General features: G+C 48.0%; 3 protein-coding genes across 3 annotated transcripts; 1 reads left to right on the top strand and 2 right to left on the bottom strand.

Moving 5' to 3' along the window:
- Positions 1-84: 84 nt before the first annotated feature.
- ALKBH4 (alkB homolog 4, lysine demethylase) lies at positions 85-5,479 on the bottom strand. The gene is made up of 3 exons (XM_071575327.1): positions 5,320-5,479; positions 3,574-3,771; positions 85-3,142 (listed from the first exon to the last, which is right to left on the bottom strand). The coding sequence occupies exons 1-3, from the start codon at positions 5,413-5,415 to the stop codon at positions 2,507-2,509; spliced, it is 930 nt and encodes a 309-aa protein (XP_071431428.1). The 5' UTR covers positions 5,416-5,479; the 3' UTR covers positions 85-2,506.
- Positions 5,293-21,338, top strand: LRWD1 (leucine rich repeats and WD repeat domain containing 1). Its single transcript, XM_071575326.1, has 16 exons — positions 5,293-5,550; positions 7,374-7,521; positions 9,419-9,653; positions 10,881-11,000; positions 12,441-12,593; positions 13,292-13,432; positions 14,072-14,413; positions 15,034-15,160; positions 15,407-15,516; positions 15,966-16,173; positions 17,651-17,723; positions 17,817-17,957; positions 18,605-18,699; positions 19,039-19,200; positions 19,891-20,015; positions 20,952-21,338. Exons 2-16 carry the CDS (start codon positions 7,442-7,444, stop codon positions 21,090-21,092), a joined length of 2,253 nt encoding a protein of 750 aa, XP_071431427.1. The 5' UTR covers positions 5,293-5,550; positions 7,374-7,441; the 3' UTR covers positions 21,093-21,338.
- Positions 21,339-21,475: 137 nt separating this feature from the next.
- On the bottom strand, positions 21,476-22,825 carry POLR2J (RNA polymerase II subunit J). The gene is made up of 4 exons (XM_071575331.1): positions 22,730-22,825; positions 22,493-22,582; positions 22,217-22,391; positions 21,476-21,759 (listed from the first exon to the last, which is right to left on the bottom strand). The coding sequence occupies exons 1-4, from the start codon at positions 22,780-22,782 to the stop codon at positions 21,724-21,726; spliced, it is 354 nt and encodes a 117-aa protein (XP_071431432.1). The 5' UTR covers positions 22,783-22,825; the 3' UTR covers positions 21,476-21,723.
- Positions 22,826-23,230: the final 405 nt, after the last annotated feature.

The raw sequence follows: 23,230 nt of genomic DNA, 5'->3' as shown, positions 1-23,230 counted from the left end.
TGTCAAAAGACTGACCCAGCAATGACTGTGTAGTGACTAGTTTAAGTTTTGGACTTCATAAACAGCGAGACAAAGCCCTCAGTTTTTGGCTCAGTATTTAATTATTTGCATTTTTTCACATTTAAGATACCATCCAGGAAGAGCTGGAGTTTTCTGGCAAGAACAGCAGCTTCCTGCATAGTTTGATTGAGGCAGAAAAATTCAGCTAACAAATGCAGAGCACAAAATGAACTAACACTGTGTATGTGTTATTGTGGCAATCTGATTCATCAGGAGCCATCATCTGCTTCCAGTTCAGAGAGAATGGAACAGCAGGTACACACAGAAAGTGTTTTAGCAGGCTGAGAGTGCAATATAAATCTAAAAGGGAGTGTTGGAACTGAGGGCCAAACCTTAATGGCAATACTTGATTGCTGCAGTTTGAGCAGAGAGTGGATCGATGGAGAGGCTCAGAACTGGAAGGGTGATGAGGATACAGGCGTGGTGACTGTTCTGTGGCAGCTTGCCCTGGGTTTCCTCTGTGTGCCTGTGCTGGGGTCCCCCGGGCTGGCAGCCTCCTCCCCCTGCTTGGATGAAGCTCCTCTGCTCCCTACAGCTGCTGAGCCCTGTGGACACCAGCCACGTGGTGCTGATCACACCAGGCTGCGGAAAAAGGTGAGGAACTGCTGGTTTGGGAGCACCCCCTGCTTTTGGGAGAATCATAGAATGGTTTGGGTTGGAAGGGACCTTAACGATAATCCAGTCCTACCCTCTGCCATGGGCAGGGGACACCTTCCACTAGCCCAGATTGCTCCAAGCCCTGTCCAACCTGGCCTTGGACACTTCCAGGGATGGGGCAGCCACAGCTTCTCTGGGCACCCTGTGCCGGGGGTCACCACCCTCACAGGGAAGAATTTCTTCCTAATACCTAAGCTAGATCTACTCTCCTCCAGTTGCAGCCTATAGGAATTTCCTGGGCAAGAGCTTGCTGTGAGCACTGCCTGTTGTCTGTGCTTGCAGTGACAGGTTTCCATCAGAGAGGCCTTGCTGTGACTGCTGGAATTGCTGCTGGAGCACCTTGGTGATGGCCACCAGCCGGCCTGGATGAAGGTTTGGGGTTTGGGACTGCCCATGGCAGCCCTGATCGTGGGTCCCTCCTGGAATTAACACAAAGCCAGTGTCCACAACTGTTTAAATATGGGGCTAAATACCTGGCTCATTGCACAGCTGTGTCTGTTGGCTTAAAGTGATAAAGTGTCCTGATTGACCCAACTGATTTCTAGTAACTGTTTTGGGTGAAGAGCTCCCTCTCCCGCAGTGCCCAAAGCAGAGGGCAGTGCCTATGGCACAAGTGCATTACTATACAGTAAATCCTGTGCATTGTGCCAGGGAAGTACTTCTAGGGCAGAGCACAGCAGTGCAGGGACGCTGAGATCACATTTATAAATATGTCTGTCCCCTTTCCTTACTAACTAAAGCCAGACAGCACTGTAAGGTGCTGTAGGTGAGACTGCCTGAATGGTTTTCATGGCACAACTGTGTTTATAAAAGGGTCACAGTTCTTCCATGGCACAACTTCATTTTCAAGAGCACAGAAGTTTGTTCAGAGCAGGCAGATGGCCTCAAATCAGCTTCTGCTGCAAATGACTGCTTGAGTCTTAGGTACGAGGCATGATTCAAACCTGACTGCTGGAGGTGCCAGGAAAATAAATGATAGCTGCCAGTGTTGCAGTCTGTTGCCCAGCTTATTCCCAAAATCAGACTCTTGCTACTGAGAGCTGACAGCAGGGTTCAGAGATGACAAATGATCAGAAAATAACACAGTCTGTGCAGGCCTTTGGTCTGATCCCTGTCCAAGCTTGGAGAGCCAGCATTAGCCCTCTCCAAATGCTGCTCTTTGGTCCCAGAAGATACAGGTCACAAGGAATTTATAATTAATCCTCATTGTTAAGAGCATAAATCTTCAGCAAATGATAATTACTTTAATTAGTACTCAGTGTGTTGTACTAGCTGTGGATACTTGCTTACTGTCCTCCCCTGAGGGCTGGTCTCTGAAGGATCTGAGGTGGGTAAGAAAATAGTTGTGTCCCCAGGGCACGGTGCAACATTCAAAATAATCTGAACAGTATCAAGTATGGGACAGGAAAGGTTAAAATCTGTGGTAGGGCTTGGGCTGAAACTGTGTCAAGGGCTGTTTAATTTACAGTTCAGTTTGATGACACTAACTGTATTTTTTGGTTTAATGTAACTGTTTAGAAGGTGGCTGTTTGCTTTTTTTGTTACAACACAGCCAATGGATGCAACCAATCATTTTTGACTTTGGCCTAAAAGCTCCTGTGGCCCAGGAGAGCCTTTGAATCCCATCTCTTCCTTGCAGTCCCTTATTTCTGTTTGTTAAATTTCCATTTTATTGACCTTATCTCTGCACCCACCTGGCTCCTTACACACACAAACAAACCGAGTCATACAAATCCTGTACCTCATTTTACACATTCCCTAACAAAATGCAACTCAGGCTTCCTCCAGGTCACACGGGTCTCCCTTGGAATGACAGAGCTATTTCCAGCAGCTCTTTGCCCAGTTCCTCGTGCCTTCCCCCGGCGCTGAACTCTGCAGACAGCTCCCTGAATGTGACACAGACTCGGCGGTGCTCGATGTGCTTGCGGTGGATCCCGTGCTTCCATTTGTAGCGCGCGTCCCCCTGCAGCACCACCAGCGCCCTCCGCGGCAAGGGAAGGGCAACGACCACCTCCTTACTCGGAACCAGCCTCGGGCACAAAACGCCTTCGATTCCCTCTTCGCCCGAATTTCTGCACGCTGATGTTTGTGTGAAAGATCCGGGGGGGCTTAATTGCCCTTTGCTGGAAGTGGGGAATAATTGGATGGTGTCCTCTGAGTCACAGGACATGGAGAGCACAGTTTTTGAGAGCAAGTTTAAACTAACCAGACGCTCCCCCCAAAGCCACCAGTCATCAAAGTGGGGGTCGATGGCAGAACCCCTCTCTGGTGTGTAGTCCAGGTTGCACTGCTCAACAGGTAAGAAACCCCTGAGCACAGAGCAGGCCTTCATTTGTGCCACGATCTTCCTGCTGAAACTTGGCAAGCCAGTAAAGCTGCCAGCTTTCAACCTTTGTTTCTTGAAGTTCACTTTGGGTCCGTAGTCCTGTTGGAAAAGAAGAGAAAGGAAAAAAGCAAGTGTAGAGGAAAAATCTAGGACAAGACTTTCTGGAGAGGCTGTGGCCCCTGCAGAGTTCTGTTTTCATATCTTTCACTGATCTGGTCACCAAGTTGTAAAAGGACTCAGTGAATCTACATTAATCTCTCTGGAGTTAGATTGGTAAAGTAAACCCAAATCCTTGGAGACTGAGTGAACTTTAATGCCTGGACATGCACCATCAAATACTGTTTGTTGTAACTATCATGTATTTTTGCAAGAAGCTGATTTTAATTACAGGTCATTCTTGCCACTGATTTGTGGAAAAGATTTCAAAGGAAAACATTTAATGAAACATCTAAAATTTTGGGGGGGGTTAACTGCAAACAGCTTTCCTTTTCCAGAAGGATCCAAGAGCAATTGTGCTTCTAAAGTCCAACCTGTTTCTTTCGGCCAGACTGTGACAGTTTCCAGTCATCTCGATCCATCAGTTCCACTATCTCACACTCTTCATCCTCACTAATGAACTCCTCCACCAGGAACACCCCTGGAAAGGGGAATGCCCAGCCAGCAAATTCCGAGTCCTCATTTCCTTTAGCTAGGCCTGTTGCTGGACAGTAAGTGAAATTATCTTCTCCCTGTGGAAATAACAGTGGAGAAATAAAAAACCAATAAGGTATTTCCATATTTTTACCACTGCAGCATGAAAACTGTACAGGATTCTTGCAGACACGAGAGAAATTTTACAGCTGCTTTTGGAGAACAACCATTCCCTGCTGCTTGCTCAAAGCCACTTTTTTCTTCCTAGTGATGTCTTTATCCTGCAAAGACCAGGAAGAACTGATGATCCTCAGGGCCACAGCTCTAAGGAGATTAATGGTGGGCATTGCTCAGGCTGGCTGCAGACACACAGTTTGTCATAAGCAATAAATGCTGAATGAGAAAAGTTGATAAAAATCAGCCAGGCCTCAAGGCTAAGCTGTGAATCGAGATACAATCAAATCTAATAGAACAAAATCCTTCCTTTTATTCAGCACTGGGAACGTGGGGGGAAACCCCACCAAAGACTTGTTCAAGGAGACTTTTGTGTTTCCAGGTTTATATACTTAGTTACAACTTAAACGCCTTCCCCAAAGTTAAGCGGGATATTTTGGGTTACTCTGAACAGTTACAGCTTCAGGCCTCTAGACAGGTTTTCTGATTTACTTCTTAGAGCTCAGCCTCTAACCTAAACAGGGATTTTGGTTTATTTCTTAAAGTTTATATTCCAGCTACAGGATTAAATTCCTTTTTGCCTAAAGCTATGCATGGCTAAGATAATGACAGACTTGGCTACAAGCTAAAATCAAATATATATCAAATACAAAGTTAGTACAGGACTGACTAAAAATTAGTAGAGACCATATGATTTTATGGAGAAAGGATAAAATCCATTTTCCTCAGGGGTCTCTGTAACAGCCGTGTCATAGAACCATAGAATCAATTGGGTTGGAAAAGACCTCCGAGATCATCAAGTCCAACCCTTGGTCCAACTCCAGTCCCTTTACCAGATCATGGCACTCAGTGCCACGGCCAAGCTCAGTTGAAAAACCTCCAGGGATGGGGAATCCACCCCCTCTCTGGGCAGCCCATTCCAATGCCTGAGCACTCTCTCTGCAAAGAATTTTTTTCTGATCTCCAACTCAAATTTCCCCTGGCAGAGCTTGAGCCCATCGTGCCCCCTTGTCCTATTGCTGAGTGCCTGGGAGAAGAGACCAACCCCCACCTGGCCAGAACTTCCCTTCAGGCAGTTCCAGACAGTGCTGAGGTCACCTCTGAGCCTCCTCTTCTCCAGGCTGAACACCCCCAGCTCCCTCAGCCTCTCCCCACAGCACTTGTGCTCCAGTCCCTTCTCCAGCCTCCTTGCTCTTCTCTGGCCCCGCTCCAGCCCCTCAATAAATAGCCAATGACTGCGCCGTGCCCAGCTCAGGTGAGCTCCCCTCGGCCCCGAGCGCATCTGTGGCGTTATGAGGGTGAGGAACTCACAGTCCCCCGGGGGGGCCGGGCCGTGTCCCCGTCCTGCGGCCCCGCAGCCGCTCCCGGGCTCGGGGGTCGCGGTGCCTGCCCCGAGGGACCCCGGCCCGCGGCCCCGCCGCCCCCCGGCTCCTCCCGCCGCCCCGCCCCGCCGCCCGCCCCCTCCCCGGTACCTGCGGGGGCGGAGCGGCCGGCGCGGGCCCCTCGCAGAGCAGGCAGGAGCGGATCCCCTTGCAGCCGCAGCCCGGCCCTGCGCCCGCCGCCCGCATCCCGCCGCCCGCGCCGGGCACACAGCCCCGCTGCCGCTCCTGCTCCTCCTCCCGCCCTTCCTTCCTTCCTCCCTCCCTCCCTCCCTCCCTCCCCCCCTCCCCCGGCTCCTCTTCCTCCTCCCCGGCCGCTTCCAGGTGAGGGCAGCGGGGGTTGGGCGAAGGCCGCACGGCCGGGATGGATGTGGTGGGAGGCCAGGGGTGGTGGGCGCGGGCGGACTCGCTCTCCCAGCATCCCTCGCAGCGCGCCCGGGCCCCGCTCCGCTGTTGTGCGCCGCGGGGGATGCTGGGAACTGTAGTCTCGGCGCACGCCCCGCGGGGGCGCTTCAGGCCGCGGCCGGCGCGGCCCCATCGACACTTGGTGACCGCAGCCCGCGGGCACGGCCGCGGGGATGATGCTGATGCTGCACCTGCCCGGCCCGGCACAGCCTGGCACGGCACGGCCCTGCCCGCGGGCGGAGCCGCGGCCTGCGCCCACAGCTGGCACCCCGCGGCCAGCAGGCCGCCCCAGGGCGGACGGGCAGCCTGACATCCCTGCGATCGGCAGCGTCGTGAGCATCGTGCCCTGGGGGGCGCGCCGCGCCCGGCTCGGCCGGAGCGCTGGGCCGGGCAGGGCAGCCACCACCAAGCGCAGTGAGGTCGGAGGTGTCCCGCTGTGCGGCTCCGGCCCCAGAGCTGCGGTGGGGCAGGAGGAGGGACAGCTCCCTGTCAGTCCCCGCGGTGACCGAGCGTGCCCTCTGCAGCATCCCCTGGTGCTGTGGGGATGGGGACATGCCGTGCCCGGCCTTCCCTGCAGCTCCTGCCGGGTCTGAGGTGTTTGTGTGTCACAGAGAGGGCGATGGCAACATCCACAGCCACTGGTGTCCCATCTTACAGACACCAGAGCTCGGCAGGTTCAGCCTGACCCCGTGGTTTGGCTTTCAGTGACAGCTCTGTCGCTTGAAGGATCAAATCCCAAACAGCTGCAGTTCAAAACTGTTTTCCCGTTCATCTCTTTGTGCTGGTACAAAATATTCCATTCCTGAAGGACTGTCCTTACATTCAGGTGTTCACAAAGCAGTGCTTTGTTGCTCATCACACAACATTCCAGGTGCTGGAGGTGTGTGGTGGTGCTGAAATCAAACCCAAAGATGGCTCAGTGCCTGTGTGTTCCTCAGGATGTGCTGGAGTGGCATTTAGGCAGCTCTGATCTAACACAGAGAGACAGGAGCGAGCCTGGCCTTCCAGCTCTGTTGTCTTTTATTTCCCTCTCTTGGAATCTGTGTCAGGAAGAGTGGTAAGCCCTGACCCAGTAATTTCATGAAGCTCCTTTGGCTTTGTCAGTGTTGTTATTCTAAACATCAGCATAACCCTGTCTGTGCGTGTCCTATCCCATGCATAGCAATGCATGGAAACACCTCTTAATTACCAACAACACACAGAATGCTGGTGATCTGTTTTTTAGCTTGCTGAGGAAATGATGTTATTAATTGGTGGATATTTACATTTCTGCTAATTAATTCAGTTCTCCAAAATTTTAAGGAATTTAGGGGTTGTCAGCCAAGAGTCTGTCCAGCTGGTCAGGGCAGTGAGTGCACTGTCATTTTCTTGGGAGGAAGGGATGCACAGCAGGTGCATTTATTCTTTCTGTAGCTGTTTGTTTGAAAGCATGTTGGAATTCCTGGAGCAGAGCCCAGGAGAGGCACAAACAGGTAACTGTGAGGCTGTCAAGGTCCTGAGGGCCATCACCTGCAGCCAGTCTGTCTCTGTAACAGCCACAGGAGGTATCCCTGTTGTTTTGGAGGTGGATTTGGAGGCATGTTGGGAGCCTGTGCCCAGCCTAAAAAGTCTCTATTTTCATTCCAACAAATAAAAAAGGTGACTTCCAGCACAGCAGCAAACTCAGTACATAATGTCATAAAGGTTTTTTCCTCCCCTTTTGGAGTCAGTTGAAAGCTTTTCCTCTTTTCCTGTTTTTCCAGGAAGGTTACAAAGAAGAGATCCTACAGCTGACTGATTAGTGATTCCAGCAGAGGGGTGGAGGTTAAAAATGTCAAAAATTACTACAGAACTTCTTTTGGAAAGAGCAGTTCCAAAATCTACGAGGCTCCGAAAGATCGAGACACTGAAGTAAGTTCAGACAGGCCCATGGAAAATTCCAGCTGAATTCAGCTTGGGCAATCTTTTTTTTTTGTCTTTTTTTCCCCTAAGCCTTTTTACCAAAACAAGAGAGACAGTTCCAAAGCACAGAACTGAGATGGCATTCCCAGTGCAGGATCAGTGAGCACTGGTGGCGCTGCATCCACCGGGGAGGTTATTAACAGTTGTCACCTTTTTTTGCCATTTCTACTCTGTATTTGTTGCCACTTTCTTTCTGTGAAAGTGCTCAAGGCTGGATCCTGATTTCCTAACCCCAGTATATCATCCCTACCCCCAAAGCACTTCCATCTTTGTTAGCATTTGCTTAATGTGAACAAAAGAACCTCCTGGCCTGAATTTTAGCAGGTTTTTTAAGTACTTTTGGCATTATTTCCCTTCTGTTTTCCCCTCCATCACTTTCTGTCTCCTCTAAATCCAATTATGTTAGTACTTCAAACATTGCAGAGAGGGAGAATAAACTCTTAAACACTTAGAAACCACTAAACACAGTTTTGTTGCTCAGACCTTTAACAGAGGTCAATCCAAATATGTGTCTTTCCAAATGTTTAATGCAGTGGAATTTTACTGTTCCAGAGCTGGTCAGTCTGAGTGACTCAGCTGACCAATTTCTGGCTGGTGCCTTTGTTGGTTTTGTTCCTGATCTAAGGGGTTTGAGTTTCACATGTACTCTTTAAAGTTATTTCTTTGGTTAGTCTTGTGCTAAAATAATTATTGTTGGAGAGAAACTCGAAGGTTTATCTGAGGAGTATCAGCTGCAGTAATCTGGGTAACAGAGTGATGGGGAGGTGCTTGAAGCAGTGGATTTCTGGAATGTGGCTTTTCCCATGCTTTGTGCTGTGATGCTGAAGGGTTGTATTTAGAGAGTCCATTTGTGGAACTCTGCTGATTTTCTCCCCAAAATGACACCACAGTCACACTCAGCCTTGCAGCCAGCTGAATTCCCAACCTTTTTGACTGTCTGGTAAGGCCTCTGAGATGGCAAGTGAAGGAGAAGGGATTTTGCTTCTTGGGTTTATTTGCCTCATTTAGTCACACTTCATTTATATCAAGAAGCCTTTTTTTTAACTGATCATTAGAGATAGAGATTCTGTTTGTTAAAGGAACTCAGGCCCTCAGGAGATGTTGGCTGCCAGGACTAGAAGCTTCCTTTGGAGCTCACCTAAATGATCTAACCAAATAAAAATGAACCTGCTTATAATAAGCAGTTTTCACTTTCTTCCAGTGAAGGGCTTTTTCTTTTTCCCTCACAATTATTGTACCTCTTCTTCTTTCAGGACAATGCTTCTGTTTTGGTGGCATCCTTGGATTTTGTTAGGTAGATTCCTGTGTTTGCCTTTGGAAGTTTTTGCAGCAAAACTCACTGTAAAAGAAATGGAAAAATTACTTTTTTGGTCCAGTTAGTTCTTTGGAAATAGACAAATTATTTGGAGGCCTGCTCTCCACTGGCCTGAACTGTGAAATAATGAATCTAGTACATTCTGTGGACAGAGTAGACTGATGGTATTGTGAATAAATGTCTTGTATTGCTGCAACTTGTTTTACTGACTCAAAATTGCAAAGGAATAAAACCCAAAACTCTTAGAGGTGTAGAATTTTTTTCTATAAGGGAAGAATTTTTCTGGTGATTCACTGTTCCCAGCCAGCTCTCTTACCCACAGGAGATTATCTGAATTGCAGGTTAATTGTGCTGTAGATACTTTGGCAGACCTGAGTCTCAGATGGTGTCTGTTACCCCAGACTTACCCACATACATGTGCTCACAATCCAGAATGCAGCAGACAAGAAAAAGCAGGGCCTTGAGTCCTATGAAATCAGCTCTTATTTTTCCAGTGAGCTGCAGATAGTTCATGTTATCTTTTGTTTTCAGCCTGTCCAAGCTGCAGTTGAAGACTGGAGACTTAGACCCGCGTTTGTTTTCCCGTCTGAGGCACCTGCAGAAACTGGATCTCTCTGATAATTTGCTGGACAAATTTCCCAACAGCCTAACCCTGCCTGATCTGCGTGTTCTGAACTGCAACAACAATAAGCTGGAAGATGTAACTGCTCTGAAACAGTTCCCTCTGCTTGAGGAGCTGACCTATGAGAACAATGTGTACTTGACAGTGAGTTACCCCCCCATCCTTACAAGCTCAGCATTAAATAGAGGGTCAAACAAACAACAGTTATGCAGAGTTCTTATGTGTTGTTCTTGGGCAGCAAACATTAGGGCATCTGAGAAAACAGCCAGTCTTTGTGTGCCCTTCCACCACTATGGGAACTACTTCCCAGTCTGCAGAAGTTACTTGCCCAAAACCACTCAGATATTAATATCTATGTGTCTTGAACTCCTGTTTCTCTAGGCCAGAGTCCCATCTCAGGCAGCTTTTCAGGCAGGGTATCTTATGCTCATGCTTGTGTTAAGTAGAGTAATGATTGTGTAGAAATGTCCTTCTTGTAGAATCCTGGAATCCCAGAATGGTTGGGGTTTGAAGGGACCTCAAAGATCATGTTGTTCAGCTCCCTGCCATGGACAGGGACACCTTCCACCAGACCAAGTTGCTCCAATCCCTGTTCAGCCTGGTCTTGAACACTTCCAAGGCTGGGGCAGCCACAGCTTCTCTGGGCAACCTGTGCCAGGGCCTCACTACCCTCACAGTAAAGAGTTTTTTCTTAATATCTAATGTTAGTTATACTCTCTAATATCTGTGTTAGTTTTAGTGCCCCTTGTGCTCTGGAAGAGACTTGATCCTCTTGTGAGGATTTAAACGTGGTGATTAGTCTGGTTTAGGTTTCTGACTTCTCCCAAGAGGCTCTGCTGCCTGTACAGGTTAAACATCCAAAACTGTAATTTTACTTGTGCTTTAAACTGTCATCAGCCATATCCCCATCCCCAGATGCTTGTTTGCTCTTGCATGCTGGTAGTATATGTGTGGCTGTACAGTGAACTGTCTGACCTAAAACGCACCTGACCCAAAGAATTCCTGCTGGAATTCGTTTACTGGAGGCAGGACAGGCCTTCCTGGGTGTTAAAGGATGGGAGCAGAACACCCTGCCTTGCACTCAGGCTGAGCAGATGAGCGGTTGCACAGCCCCCACCTTGTGTTGGATGTTAGTACTGCCTGAGGGCTGGGCAGCTCTTTTGTCTGCAGTTTGAGATCCCAGCTCACAGGAGAACATTAATTCCCAACTAAAAGGTGAAATTCAAGTTGGAAATGCTGAAGAGATTTTATGAAATGGCTTTTCCTTACTAGATATTTTCTTCTCATTATTGGCTGTATTTTAATGAAGGACTAAAGCTAAAGCAAGAACCATGTGTACAGTTTTGTAACTCTGGTGTCTTCTCTCTTTAGCTCAACGATGACTATAAGGTGATGTTTCTTTTGGAAAACCTTCGGTTACTCAATGGCAAGGACATAACCAAACTGGCCAAGCACGTGAGGCATGTCAATAGTCGTAAGCTCACCAGCAAGGTAAGATATCTGATATTTCCTTAATCTCTAAATACCTGAGAAGTAACTAAATACTGTGCTCAGTGTCATGACAGAGCTGCAAACAAGCATCAAATGGTTTGCAACAAGGGTGGTGTGATCTGAGCCCAGTCTGCAGTCTGGGCTACCCAGGAAATGTCTTACTGCTGCTTTCTCTGGTCCCTGCTTGCATTTGCTCTACCTGTTCTGTGCAGCCTTTGGTTTAAGTGACCAGAGCAGGGCCAACCAGGTCTATGTCTGACCCTCTAGTCTTTCAGGTCACTCCACTCATCGTTCAGGAACAGAATCCTGGTGCTGACAGAACAGCTGCATACACCTCTCCATGTAGTTTATGTTACTGTCCAGGCCCTGGGAATGGGGGAACAAAAAGCAAGCTCAGGATAATCTTGCTTTTTGCAGCATACACCAGTAACAAGGGTTTGCTCTTTCTTCTTCAGCTGTGCATGTTTGGAACTGTATTTTCACTTATTTGTGTACACAACTTAGCGCCTGTCAGACTGTCCCCACAAAGCATGTTGTGATCTGGAGCAAAATTACTGTTCTATCATGAAAAAGGTTTGATTGGTTGTTTGGTTTTGTGCATTATTGTTCTTACCATTAGTATTCTAGTTAGTTGATCTAGTTAATTCCTTTGTGTATCAGTGGTGGGGGAGATCAAATACCAAAGACTGGGATGTCTTGTGCTGAGTATTGTCTGTGTAGCACCTTGTGCCTTGAGAAGTCTCTTATTATCCCAGCCAGACAACTGGGCGAGGTTGGCTGTTTGATGAGACCCCAAATGCTTCCCTGTGCTGTTCATTTTGTTCTGGTGTCTGTGCCCTGATACCTTTCCCTGATGGTATTGCTCTGTACCTGCCTGCCCAGTTCTTACTGCTGTGTCCAAGTGTGAAATGTCTGTTGGGTCCAAATGCTGACAGATGTGTCACTGCCCTCCAGAAACCCTCAGGTGGGAAACTGTGCTGATAGATGAGCATCCTCAGGGTTGTGCCTGTAGTTCAGAAGCATTTGAGAGTCCAGGAATCTCTAGGAATGGGGATGGTGTGCACCAGTTCTCACACACACACTTGGACTACAAGAATACTCAAACATAACCTTTAGTATTGTCTGTTATAATGAATTAGTTACCTGTCAGGTAGTCCCTGTTAGTGAAAGACTCCTTAAGACTCCTTACTCTGGATCCAGAGGCATGAAATCAGGGGCCATGCCAACAGTGTCTGCTTAGCCACACTCACTTGAGCTTGGTGCAGAGAAACCAGGTTTTCTATTAGATGAAGTCATAGTTTGAACACTGATAAACTAAATTGAAGTGGTGCCATCCCGTAGCTGCCTCAGGGTTGGCAACTTCTTCAGTGCTTTCACAAGTACTCTTGTGCTTTTCTGCTCTGTTTTTTTCTGTTGAATAAACTCAGTCTTTCTGCCTAGGTTACTGCTCACTGGGAAAAATTCTTCCGTGACCAACTCCCTGAGAAACACACAGCTGAGCAAGTAAAGTCCATCAAGAAGAAGTTCCTGAAGTCAGTACAAACCAATGTCGTGTATGGACCCAGCTCCCTCAGTGAATTCACCCGCTGGCGGGTAGGTTGTGTCTCACTTGCCCTTCTGTTCTCCAGGCAAGGACCCTGCTCCTGACTGAGTGGATTTGATTAAAATGCTCCATGGATTTGGGTGCAGGGCTCCTGCAGACACGTGGTATCACTTTTTCTGGTTTTCTTCACTGCCTTGTGAAGCAGTTACAGGAGCACTAAGGACTAAATGTGCACCAAGTTATGATGACTGTCATTAAACATTGTTTTTTAATTCATAAGCAATAATAGTAATTGTACTAATTAACAAGACTGCAGTGTCCTTAGTGCTTAATTATTTGCAAATTAGTTTAATGGCAACCTTTACTCTTGATGAAAGCTGTATGAATGGAGAAAAGATAATGATGAAAGTGTAGCTACTCCCAGTGGGGAAAGATACCATTTAGTTTAAAACATTTGTTTAATTTCTGTGTGCATACACACAGTTGAGGCTTCCATCTCTCCTTTGTCTTGTTTCATTACTGTGCTGTTGTTTTCACAACTGTATACCCTGGATGCTCATGACAAATTGAAGTTCTTGGGTCATGTAATGTCAGCTGAGGACTCCTCCACCACTTGTGAAATTCATGTGGAGTAGTGGGAGCAGATATTAAAACCTTGGCAAAGCAGCTCTTGTCATGACACATAAGAGTTTAACTGCTCTTGATTTTTTTGTGTGTTTTTTAACATATCCACATGTTTGCTTCTAAGGTGAAAATGATTGCAGAAGAGTTTCTGTCATACTCACTGGGTCTGGAGTCAAACTCAGATACTGAACCAGAGGAGAAGATGGATGAGAATGAGGAAGAAAGTACAGAAAGCCCCAGGGAAGCTGCAGAGGATGTGGCTCAGGTAGGTGATTTTTCCAGTTAGATTAGCAATGTCCTTTCTATTTCTTGCAAACTCAGTAGCTCTTGTCAGTTTACATTTATGACCCTTTGGTAACCACAGGGGCAGTCCCAGGCTCCAGCCTGTATCCAGCAGCTCAGGCTGGTTCTTTACAGCCACACTGAAGCTTTCCCAGCCATGTGAAGGTTGAGTTGCTCTCCACAAGGAGAGAGCTTCCATTCTCACAGGAGACCCAAAAGATGTCATGAATCCTACTGACTCCACCTCTCCTCTAGGAAGGGATATTTAATTAGAGAATTGGGCTGATGCCTGGCCAGACTGTGCTGGTTTTTCCCTGCTTGGAAATGGCTGCAGATTGAACCCCCGTGGTCCATGGGCCAGATTTGTTTTTCCACATCATATGTAAATCACAAGTAATTGGGAGAGGGAGCTGAAAATGAGGCTGGCTCTGTGATATTCATTAGCTTCTGCCTCTAGGAACCCTGTGGCTCTGAGCTGTCTGATTCTTGGAGCCCAGTCTGTAACTGTGGGAGGGTACTTGCCTTTGAATAATTAATATCTCTGACTTACAAATCATCTGCACATCTCAGGGAATCTAAAAACCTTCTGCAGATACTGATAACATGATGACATGCCTTATAGGTCACAGTAACACCCAGCAAGAGGAAAAGAAACCATTCAAAATCAGGTGGTGGAAACAAGAGGTCCAAGTCCCAGGCAAACACCGAGGAGGAGGCTGTAGTTAATCCCAGGAAGTCCAGTCAGGTGCAGGATGACCCAGCTCCTGATAAACCAAGAACATCGAACCAGCCAGCCAAGGAGGCACCCCCTGAGCAGGGAGCTGAAGGGACACAGAAGAATGGAGAGCAGTTTCCCAAGGGGCAAAGCAACAGAAGATCCAGCCAGATGACAGGGGAACAGAAAAGCCAGGAGCAGGACAATGGAGTTGTTAGTTTGACTCCAGTGAAGAACTCCAAGCGCAAGGTATGTCCATCAGCTCCCTGGGGACTGGCTTTTGGCCTCTTGGTGTAGTGGGAGGAACCTCATTCAGGTTTCATCAGAGCTCTACACAGCTTGGAGCTCACAGACATATTGTGAGTTAAAGTTCTGGTTTGTTTTTTTTCTCATTGTTTTAAATCTCTCAGAGGCATCAGGGAAGGGAAGGGACAGCACCAGGAGACAGTGAATCCCCTCCAGGGGATGGATGGACCAGCGCTTCAAGGTGGTGCTCTGAAAGCCTGTGCTTAAAATTGGGACTGGCAAGCCTTGCTCTCAGGTCACACTGATGGCTGCATGGGGAAAGGTGTTTCCCCCTCAGCTCAGGGTAGTGGGGATCTAAAGGGTTTCTCACATTTCTCTGCAGCAGGACGGGGTTCACTGCCGGGGTCTGCTGGGCACAGCTTTGCTAAACAGTTTCCTGCTGGTTTAGGAGTCTTGATCATTGGTGGCACCTCAGCCTCTCCTGTTCTCTTTAGCACAGAAGGGCTGAAAAGTCCTTCAGTGTAACTCAGGTTGCTGTGTTCAGTAGGAGGTTCTGTCAAGGCAATCACAGACAAACCGCTGTCAGGGGAATGAATTGTCTAAATGTGGCTGGTTTATTGTAGGAGGATGTCAGTGCAGAGCCATTGCATTTTCTTCAGTGTCACAGTAAAGGCAACAGCCACGAGGATTTTAAAACGCAGCTTTGGTCCTGTGTCTTCGAGCCAGTGCTAGACTCTGGAGCCAGGAAAGGTGAGCTCTTAAAGAGGTTTGCAGGATTCCCAGAACCACCCGGCTCTGGAATCCCAGTGGACTCCATGCATTAGATCCCTGCTCCTTCGAGCCGTAGTCTCCGTTGTCAGGAAGAGACTTGCTTACGTATTTCTTCTTTGACTTTGAAAACAGGAGTCTGGGAGAGCACCAGGCAGTGATAAGCTGCAGTCTTCATGTGTTATCCCTGAACCTGGGAACTTCTCACCCATTTTTTTCATCTTTCAGATCCCATTGTGAGCTCCTCCAAAACTGTGGCAACCTGTGGAGGGGAATCTGTTTGTCTGATTGATTGTGAGACAGGGACGGTGCTGAAGAAGTATAAGGTGGCTACAGAGGTGGGTTGCAAGTGGGAAGGGTAAGCATTGAATGGGAATGCCATAATCTATAATACTTACATACATGTATGCATAATACCTATTACAAAGAGGTCTGAAAGGATGTCAAGCATTAGCATGGACAGGTCTTAAATGGGTGAAGATACATAATAATTATTTCTTGCTTATCCTTTCAGCCTGGCTTGGGTTTATACTTTTATTAAGTTAAAAGACTACTCTGCCTCTCCCCTCACACAGGTGTATCTGGCTGCTAAACCTGCTTAACAGCATAGAGAAATACATCCTGTTTCTGTAGTTTGTGTTCTTCTGAGAGTTATTTTGAGTTTTGATGCTCCATCTTAAAATAGTGGTGTCATTTCACCTGAGTAGCATTGTGATAGTTGTATCTCTGAGCTAACAGCTGTCCTGCAGTTCTCTGACACACTGTTCTTGGTTTCCTTCTGTCCCAGGAGTTCTTCAGCGTTGCATGGACAACCCTCACAATGGTGATCAGTGACAGTCGGAAGAAAGCTCACAATATCTTGGCAGCTGCTGGGAGGAGAGGGATTGTCAAACTCATCCACGTGGCAGCAGACTTCTGCTATGGAGAGATAAAGGCTCACAAAAAGCCCATTGCTACTGTCTGCTTCAGCCCAACCCAAGAGACCCACCTCTTCAGTAAGTCTCTGCTTCAGAATCTCTTTAGTAGTAATGTGGGAAAATCAAGGCTTCCTTAACAAGGAGAGATGTCACCAGGGCAAGCAGGGACACACACACAAAAAGCATGGAGGGACATTAGGGAGAGACCATTGTCAGTGTCTTATGGCAGCAATCTGCAGCAGGTCAGACTGTTTCTGCCAGGGCCTGGCTCTCTAGCTGAGGTGCAGCAGCTCCTGTTTCTCCTTGGCTCTCAGCGTGGCTGTCACACACGCATTAGCCACAAACAAGGCCACACATTACCCACAAACAAGTCCAGTAGTGGATCTGTTCCACAGGGATGAGCAAGAAGAATGGCAGGCAGAGCAGGCAGCTGGGGGCAGGCAGTGGCAGGGCCCTCCTCAGGCACAGCAGTGTATTATGGGCTGTTGGCTTTAATTTTCCCCAACAAGCACAACTATGTGCTTAATTGATTTTGAATAAATGACTTTTTTGAGTTCTGTGCCTCGCCAGAGATTTTTATGCAGGTCTTGATATCAAAGAGAGCTTTGCCACACACTGTAGGGCCCACAGAGGCTGTGGCTTATGGGCTAGAAATTGCAGCTGCATTGTCAGGCTATACAGTGAGCTGGTACAGAGCCTTTCAGACCACACCTGCACTCCAGAGCACATTGTTTCTCTTGCCTACAATTACCCACATCCTGGAGTGGTTAGAGTGCTACATGAACCATTAAAAGTGGAATTTTTTTAGAACAGGGGGTACTTCTCAAGAAGCTCAAGAGTGCTAAAAGCAGAAGGGGTAAGGAGGTTGATGAAAGGGATAAGGAAGTTGATAGCACATCCATATAATGGTGTGAATAGCAAGGCTTGTTACATTGCATAGAAAAATTTAAAGTAGTAGAGTCTTTACATCCCTCTTTGGAGACTGGACACGAACAAACTGAGTTTGAGGGTTGCCATCTGATGGGGATCCAGATTACTGTAATGTATTAGGACTGTTTCTGCTATCAGTATGTCAGCTGGTGACATGTTTCTCCCCCTTTACCTTGGTGCCTAACTGTCCCAGTGGAAGCTGCTGTGGATGTGAACACAGTAAGCCAGGGATATGTGAATAACGGGGTGTCTACCTGAGAGCAGAGGCTGGAGCTCGTATTTTAGATCCCACTGGAACTCCTGAGCAGAAATGATCTCAGAGGGTCACTAATTAATGACTGTGAAGCCACAACTCAGTGATGGACACCAGGAAAGAAACTTCTTTTATGTGTCCCTTTTAAAGTGCAGGATAAGAACACGAAGTACTGACTGTGTATGGCTGACACTGTCTGTGAAGTGGTGTTGGCCCAGGAGCCTTGGTGACTGCTGCTGTGCGTTAATGAGCTCTCTGATGCCACAGCCTTAAGGTGTTACAGCCTGAGATTCAGGCAGAACTGCCAGCCTAGCACCAGAAGAGCCAGATGAGCCGTGGTATCACTACCTGCTTCTCTTCTGTGTCCCACAGCTGCATCCTATGACAAGCGAATTGCACTCTGGGATATTGGGATTCCAGACTGTGACTACAATTTCAAAGCAAGGTAAAGGTTCAAAAACCAGATGTGGCCAGTCCAGGAGCCTATAACTGTCACGTTGCAGCACCACTTAACTGCTTGTTCTCTTCTCTCTTTCAGCCAGCTGCTGGTGCTGGAAGCGGTTTCTATTCCCTTACGGCTTGCCCTGGTCCCCACCTGCCCAGAGCAGTACCTGCTGGCAGGCTGTGAGGATGGCTGCTTTGCCTGGAACATAAAACTGGATAAAGGACAAAAAAGCAGGTGAGGACCAAAACTTGGAGCCATGCATTTGCTTTCCATAACAGGAAGAAGTAGTCCTAGCAAAAGCTTGATTTCTGAGATCTGAGCAAAAGCAGCGTGTCCTGTCAAACTTGATACACCCTCTGCCTCCCACAGTGGCCAGAAAACACAGGAGCTAAAGGGGTGTTCAGAGGTTGCAGCCCCATGCTTGTATTGAAGCTCCAGTCTGCAAGTGTTGCAGGCTGCTTTGCAGGAAGGCTGGCAGGAGGGTAATCCAATACCCTAAAACTTAAGGGTGTGTCATCTCAAAGTAGTGTAACAGAGTGTAAATTCCTGGACTGATTTCCAGTCCCACAGCTCCTGGTACGTGAGGTAACCCAGGAAACTGGCACTCTGTGGGATCTCAGGAAAAAATTACAAGAAAGAAGCAAGTAAAGTCATGCCCTGCTGACAAATACTAATCCTGATGCCTGCAAAAAGAGATGAAGTAAAACAGAAATCTCTCAAGCAAAAAAGCTTCTGCTTTTAATAAACCTATACTTATAAAAGTGTAAATTCAAGTGGAAATTCCTTTGAGCTTGGCAGGCTCACTAACACACTACCTGGGTGCCCTTCTGCTGCTGCCTGTTCAGGACTCTGCTCAATTCACCCTTTCCCCCCTGTTCTAGGCCTTTTGAAGCCATATTCCAGTTTCCTGATGATGAAAGTATGACAACATCTCACAGGGTTGACGGTTTGGCTTTTCTGAATGATGATGTTGTTGGTGAGTACAAACACAACAGCCCAATTGCAAAAAACACTGGGGCAGTGCTCAGGGACTGGTGGCAGCACTATTTTATTTCAGGGGAACTGTGGGTTACACATCTTGGGCTGGGTCTTTCTGAATAGCTTATGCCTATTCTGCAGTTCAGGAACACAACCATAGCACTGAAAATCTCTCTGCAGCCTCCAATTATCCTGAAGTAAGGTAAAGCAGGTGGAAACAGCTCCTGCTGGATCAGGCCATGTTCTGGATAGACCTCCTTCACTAGAGCACAGCCTTTGTCTCCACACACTTTGCTTCCCAGCAGCTGACTCAGCCTCTCCCCTCTTCCTTCCCTAGTTTCCAAGAGCTCTAAACCAGGATGCATATACCTGTGGAGCTGGAGCCGGTCCTTTGATGCCAAGGGGAAAGGATGCCAGCGGACAGTGCCTGCGGTCATTCTGGCTGAGCTGGAGTGGTCCACCACAGACATGTCCTACCTGACACTCAGCACCTGTCCAGGTAGGCAGCACTGGTGCCCAGGGCAAGGTGTGCTTTGCCCAGCTGAGTGTGGCTCCCCTTTGACCCATGGGAGGCAGAGGCCTGGATTTCAGAGCCCATCAGGGAATGTCTGGGCTCCCTCTGCAAGCACTGCAGTGCAGCTCCAGCTCTGCGCAGCCTCTGCCCAGCACCAGCTAGGGATAAATAATATAAGCAATAAATAATTACAGCTGTACCATCTGCCCTGCAAGGGGGTTCAGCCAAGGCTGGATGGGCTTTCTTATACTGGTTTTCAAAGCAGAGAGCTGAGAGATGGGCCCTGTAGCTTTGGTGGAGCCATTTTGATGCTGAGTGCATCTGAAGTCAGGGGCAGGAGTGCCACACACTGGGCAGCTGGGTCTGTTGGCAGACAAGGAACAGCCAAACCTGACCTGGCCTCACTTTCAAAATCAGTCTAAAAAATAATCAGGAGAAATCCCACAGTATTTAGCACTACATTTTCTACACTAAAGTAAGATAGCTGATGTATCTTGAAATGAATCAAGTTCTTTCAGAGCAAGGTAGATTAGTATTTTTGTGCTGGGAAGGGAATTTTGCTGAAATATGGCACCTTCCATTGGGATCCTACAGCACTGCCTGGAGCTCTGCTTTGTACCAGCACGGACTCCCAGTTCCACACTTGTTTTCCAGCTTTTTCTTTTGTTCTCACAGCAAAGAACTACGTGTTCTGTGGTGATGAGAAGGGCAGTGTGTGGATGTACAACCTCTCAAACCACACCACGGCCTGGAGCTCTCCGAAGGGAAAGCGCTCGGAGCGGAGGATCCCTCCCACACAGGTACGTCTCAGGTATCCTTTGGGGCCTCCCTTCCACTCCAGGGGACCTGATCCCAGTCTCCCAAGCTTTACCCCAGAACATGCCTCATATTTCCATACCTGACATTCATAAGCAATTAAAAGCAACCTCCAGAGTGTGACCATGGCATTCCCAGCTGGGAAACCAATGAGGAGCTGCAAAGCAAGGCTGTCAGCTCCTGTGTGGTGCAGCTGGGCAGCTCTTCCTAGAAGGGCCCTAAAAAATTGTGGGTTAAACTAGAAAGCCCAACAACACAAGAGTACAGACACCACATCCCTGAGGGGCCAAGGGGAGGGAATCCATAGCAGGAAAGGGCTCAGTGCTTCCCTATGTTCACATACTCTTTTCTGCTTGGTATTTCCACGGCCTCTAGAGACAGTTCTCCTTTGCCAGTCATTGTTCCCTTGCAAGATGAAGCCTCTGAAAGGACAATCACACACACAAACTCCAAGACTCTCACTCACTGGTCTGGAGTTACATTAGACATAGGTATGAACTCACCCAGTGTTCCATAATTGGTTCATTGAAAGGGTTGTTAAGCATTCAATGAACTACCCAGGGAGGTGGTAGAGTCCCCTTTCCTGGAAGTGCTCAGGGAATGACTGGATGTGGCATTTAGTGCTCTGGGCTGGTTGACAAGCTGGTGATTGGTTAAAGGTCAGACTCTTGGAGGTCCTTTCCAACGTACATGATTCTGTGATTGCAAAAGGTTTTTGGAAGTGTATTGCCATCACCTTTTTCCTTCCTGCTCAAGCCCCTCCACACTAAACCTTGGCCCCTTGGGAGCATCATCAACCTTCACCACCCCCTCAGAAAGGGGAAGAGCCTCTGACTTACCATCCCCAGGGCTCCCCAGAGCCCTGGTGTGCTGAACCTACTCCCCTCAGACACAGCACCCCCACAATGTTCTCCTCGCAGATCCTCAAGTGGCCGGAGCTCCGCCTGAACGGGGAGCAGCTGCCTGAAATCCTGGTGAACAACGTGGTGTCAGACCCTGCCTTCTCCTACCTTGTTGTTCTCACCAGTGTGAACATCACAGGAATCTGGAAGAAGTCATAGTTCCCTGTGCCAGTTTCATCCCCGTGCTTTGAACTAGTGCAGTATTAGTGACTGTTACCCATGTGTCCATGAACGTTTTCTAGACCAGCTGTTATGTGCAAGATTAAAAAAATACAAAAAAAAAAGGTAAGAGTTTGTTAAGGTCATCAAAGCATTGTAAACATCTGGTTTCTTTTACTGTAAGTTTTCACAATTTGTGCATTTGTTTTATAGAAATGACACTTAATAAAACAAAATACCAGTTCAGTTGGCAGTGCTTGGAGTTTTTGACAGGAAAAGCAGAAAGTTCATCTGCTGCTGTCACTGAGCAGCTTCTCATGCTGAAATTATACCCACAACAACCTCCCAACAGCCCAGGACAAATATTTGCCTTAAGGCTCCAATTAGAAAAGTAAAAATCTCTTTAATGACTTATCCATCAGATCCAGCAAGACACACTTACCCTCTTGGCAAAGTGCCTGTCTGGCATTACAAAAAACCAAACTCAAAATATCACTGCTGCTGTCAGAAATTAAACACAAGTGGGACAAGGGGGGGAAATATTTGCCATTAATGGAGGTTTAAATATATCATCTCATCAGCAGACACGTCACTCTGCTCAGAAGTACAGTCTCCTCCACAGGGGGGAATTTTACTCGATTCCTTCTTGTTTGTCCTTAATAGCAACCTGTAAAGCACAAACAAAAACACATGAGCTGTTACTGAGCTTCAGGAGGTGTTTAAATGTTCCTGACTCTTTGATAAAATGCAAGAATGACCATGAACCATCAGTGGAAACCTCTACATATACAGAAAATAATGACTCAAAATCAAAACTTATTGACAAATTTGGTGCCCTGCCACGTCAGAGAACACCCTTCCAACCCAAACCACTCTGTAGTTCTCTGAGGGCTGTGGGAAATCAATATGAGCCATTTAGGAATAACAGAACACCCCCTGACCCCCTTGTTTTGTTTTTTTTTTGACACATAAATAACCATTTAAGAGCTCTGCCATGCCTTGACAGGAGCTGAATAAGACTTAGGGCAGCTTGAATTAATTTACAGCCCTAAACCAGCAGCTGTAAGACACTCTACTCATGCTTTTGGTTAATTATAAGAACCTTTTAGGCCAAATAAACCTACCCTAAACCTCTCCTCCAGCAGGGAGAGCTCGCTGATCAGATCAGTGATGGCATTGGTGAAAGCCTCCTGGGGGCTGTAATCGGGGGTGGTTTGCACACGGATGATAATTTTATGCTCCAGAGGGTGTGGTACTTTGTATCCTGCAAACAACACCTGCGGGTCTTTGAGCAACTGCCTGGAATGGGGGTAAAAAAAACCACAAAACACAGCAGGGAAATTAGAAAGGGAGTGGAAAAAAAAAACAAAACAAACCAAACCGGCCCGAAATTTACTCACGACTTGATGATGTTCCCCAGCGTGTGGTCCTCTTTGTTGATGGTGAACAAGCAGGCGTTGGGCACCTTCGTGTCCTTGTTGATGGTGATCCTGAGTGGGATAAATGGGATAGAGGGAATGTTATCGGTCCATACGGGCCAGGCAACCGCGGGGGACTGGGGGGGAAGGCCCGGGCTCCCCCCCAGCCCCCCGCGGTGTGATGAGGGTTAATTAGTCGCCCCAAGGGTGTCCCCTCACTTTTTCTCGCCCTCGAAGAGGAGGAAGGACTCGAAGGCCGGAGGCGCGTTCATTCTGCCGCCGCCTCGCCCGCAGTTGCTATGGCGGCCGCTGCTTCCCTACGTCACTTCCGCCCGCTCCTTGCCCTTACCCCGGCCGCGACAGCGCTCCCAGGCGGGTGGGAGGTCTCGGTGCAGATAAGTGGGACCAGTTGCGCCGCGTAACTGGGAGCGGCGGCAAAGCCTCAGGTGTGAAGAGGACAGACACCAGTGGCACCAGCAGCGATGTCCCCACTGGAGACGCCACTGCTGTAACCAGCAGGAATGGCACTCAGCAGGACCAGTGGGGATGGAACCAGTGCCACCAGTAGTGCCACCAGTACAGCCAGTGGTGATGCCATCAGCAGTAGGACCATCAGAAATGGCACCAGCAGGGCCAGCTGTAATGGTACCAGTGCCACCAGTGATGCCACCACTGCCGTCATCAGGACCACCAGAAATGGCACCAGCAGGGCCAGCTGTA

Source organism: Pithys albifrons, chromosome 21, assembly GCF_047495875.1.
Source record: "Pithys albifrons albifrons isolate INPA30051 chromosome 21, PitAlb_v1, whole genome shotgun sequence".
In the NCBI taxonomy this organism is placed as follows: Eukaryota; Metazoa; Chordata; class Aves; order Passeriformes; family Thamnophilidae; genus Pithys; species Pithys albifrons.
The sequence above is the reverse complement of the archived record's forward strand: the minus strand, read 5'-3'. Positions and strand labels throughout refer to the sequence as shown.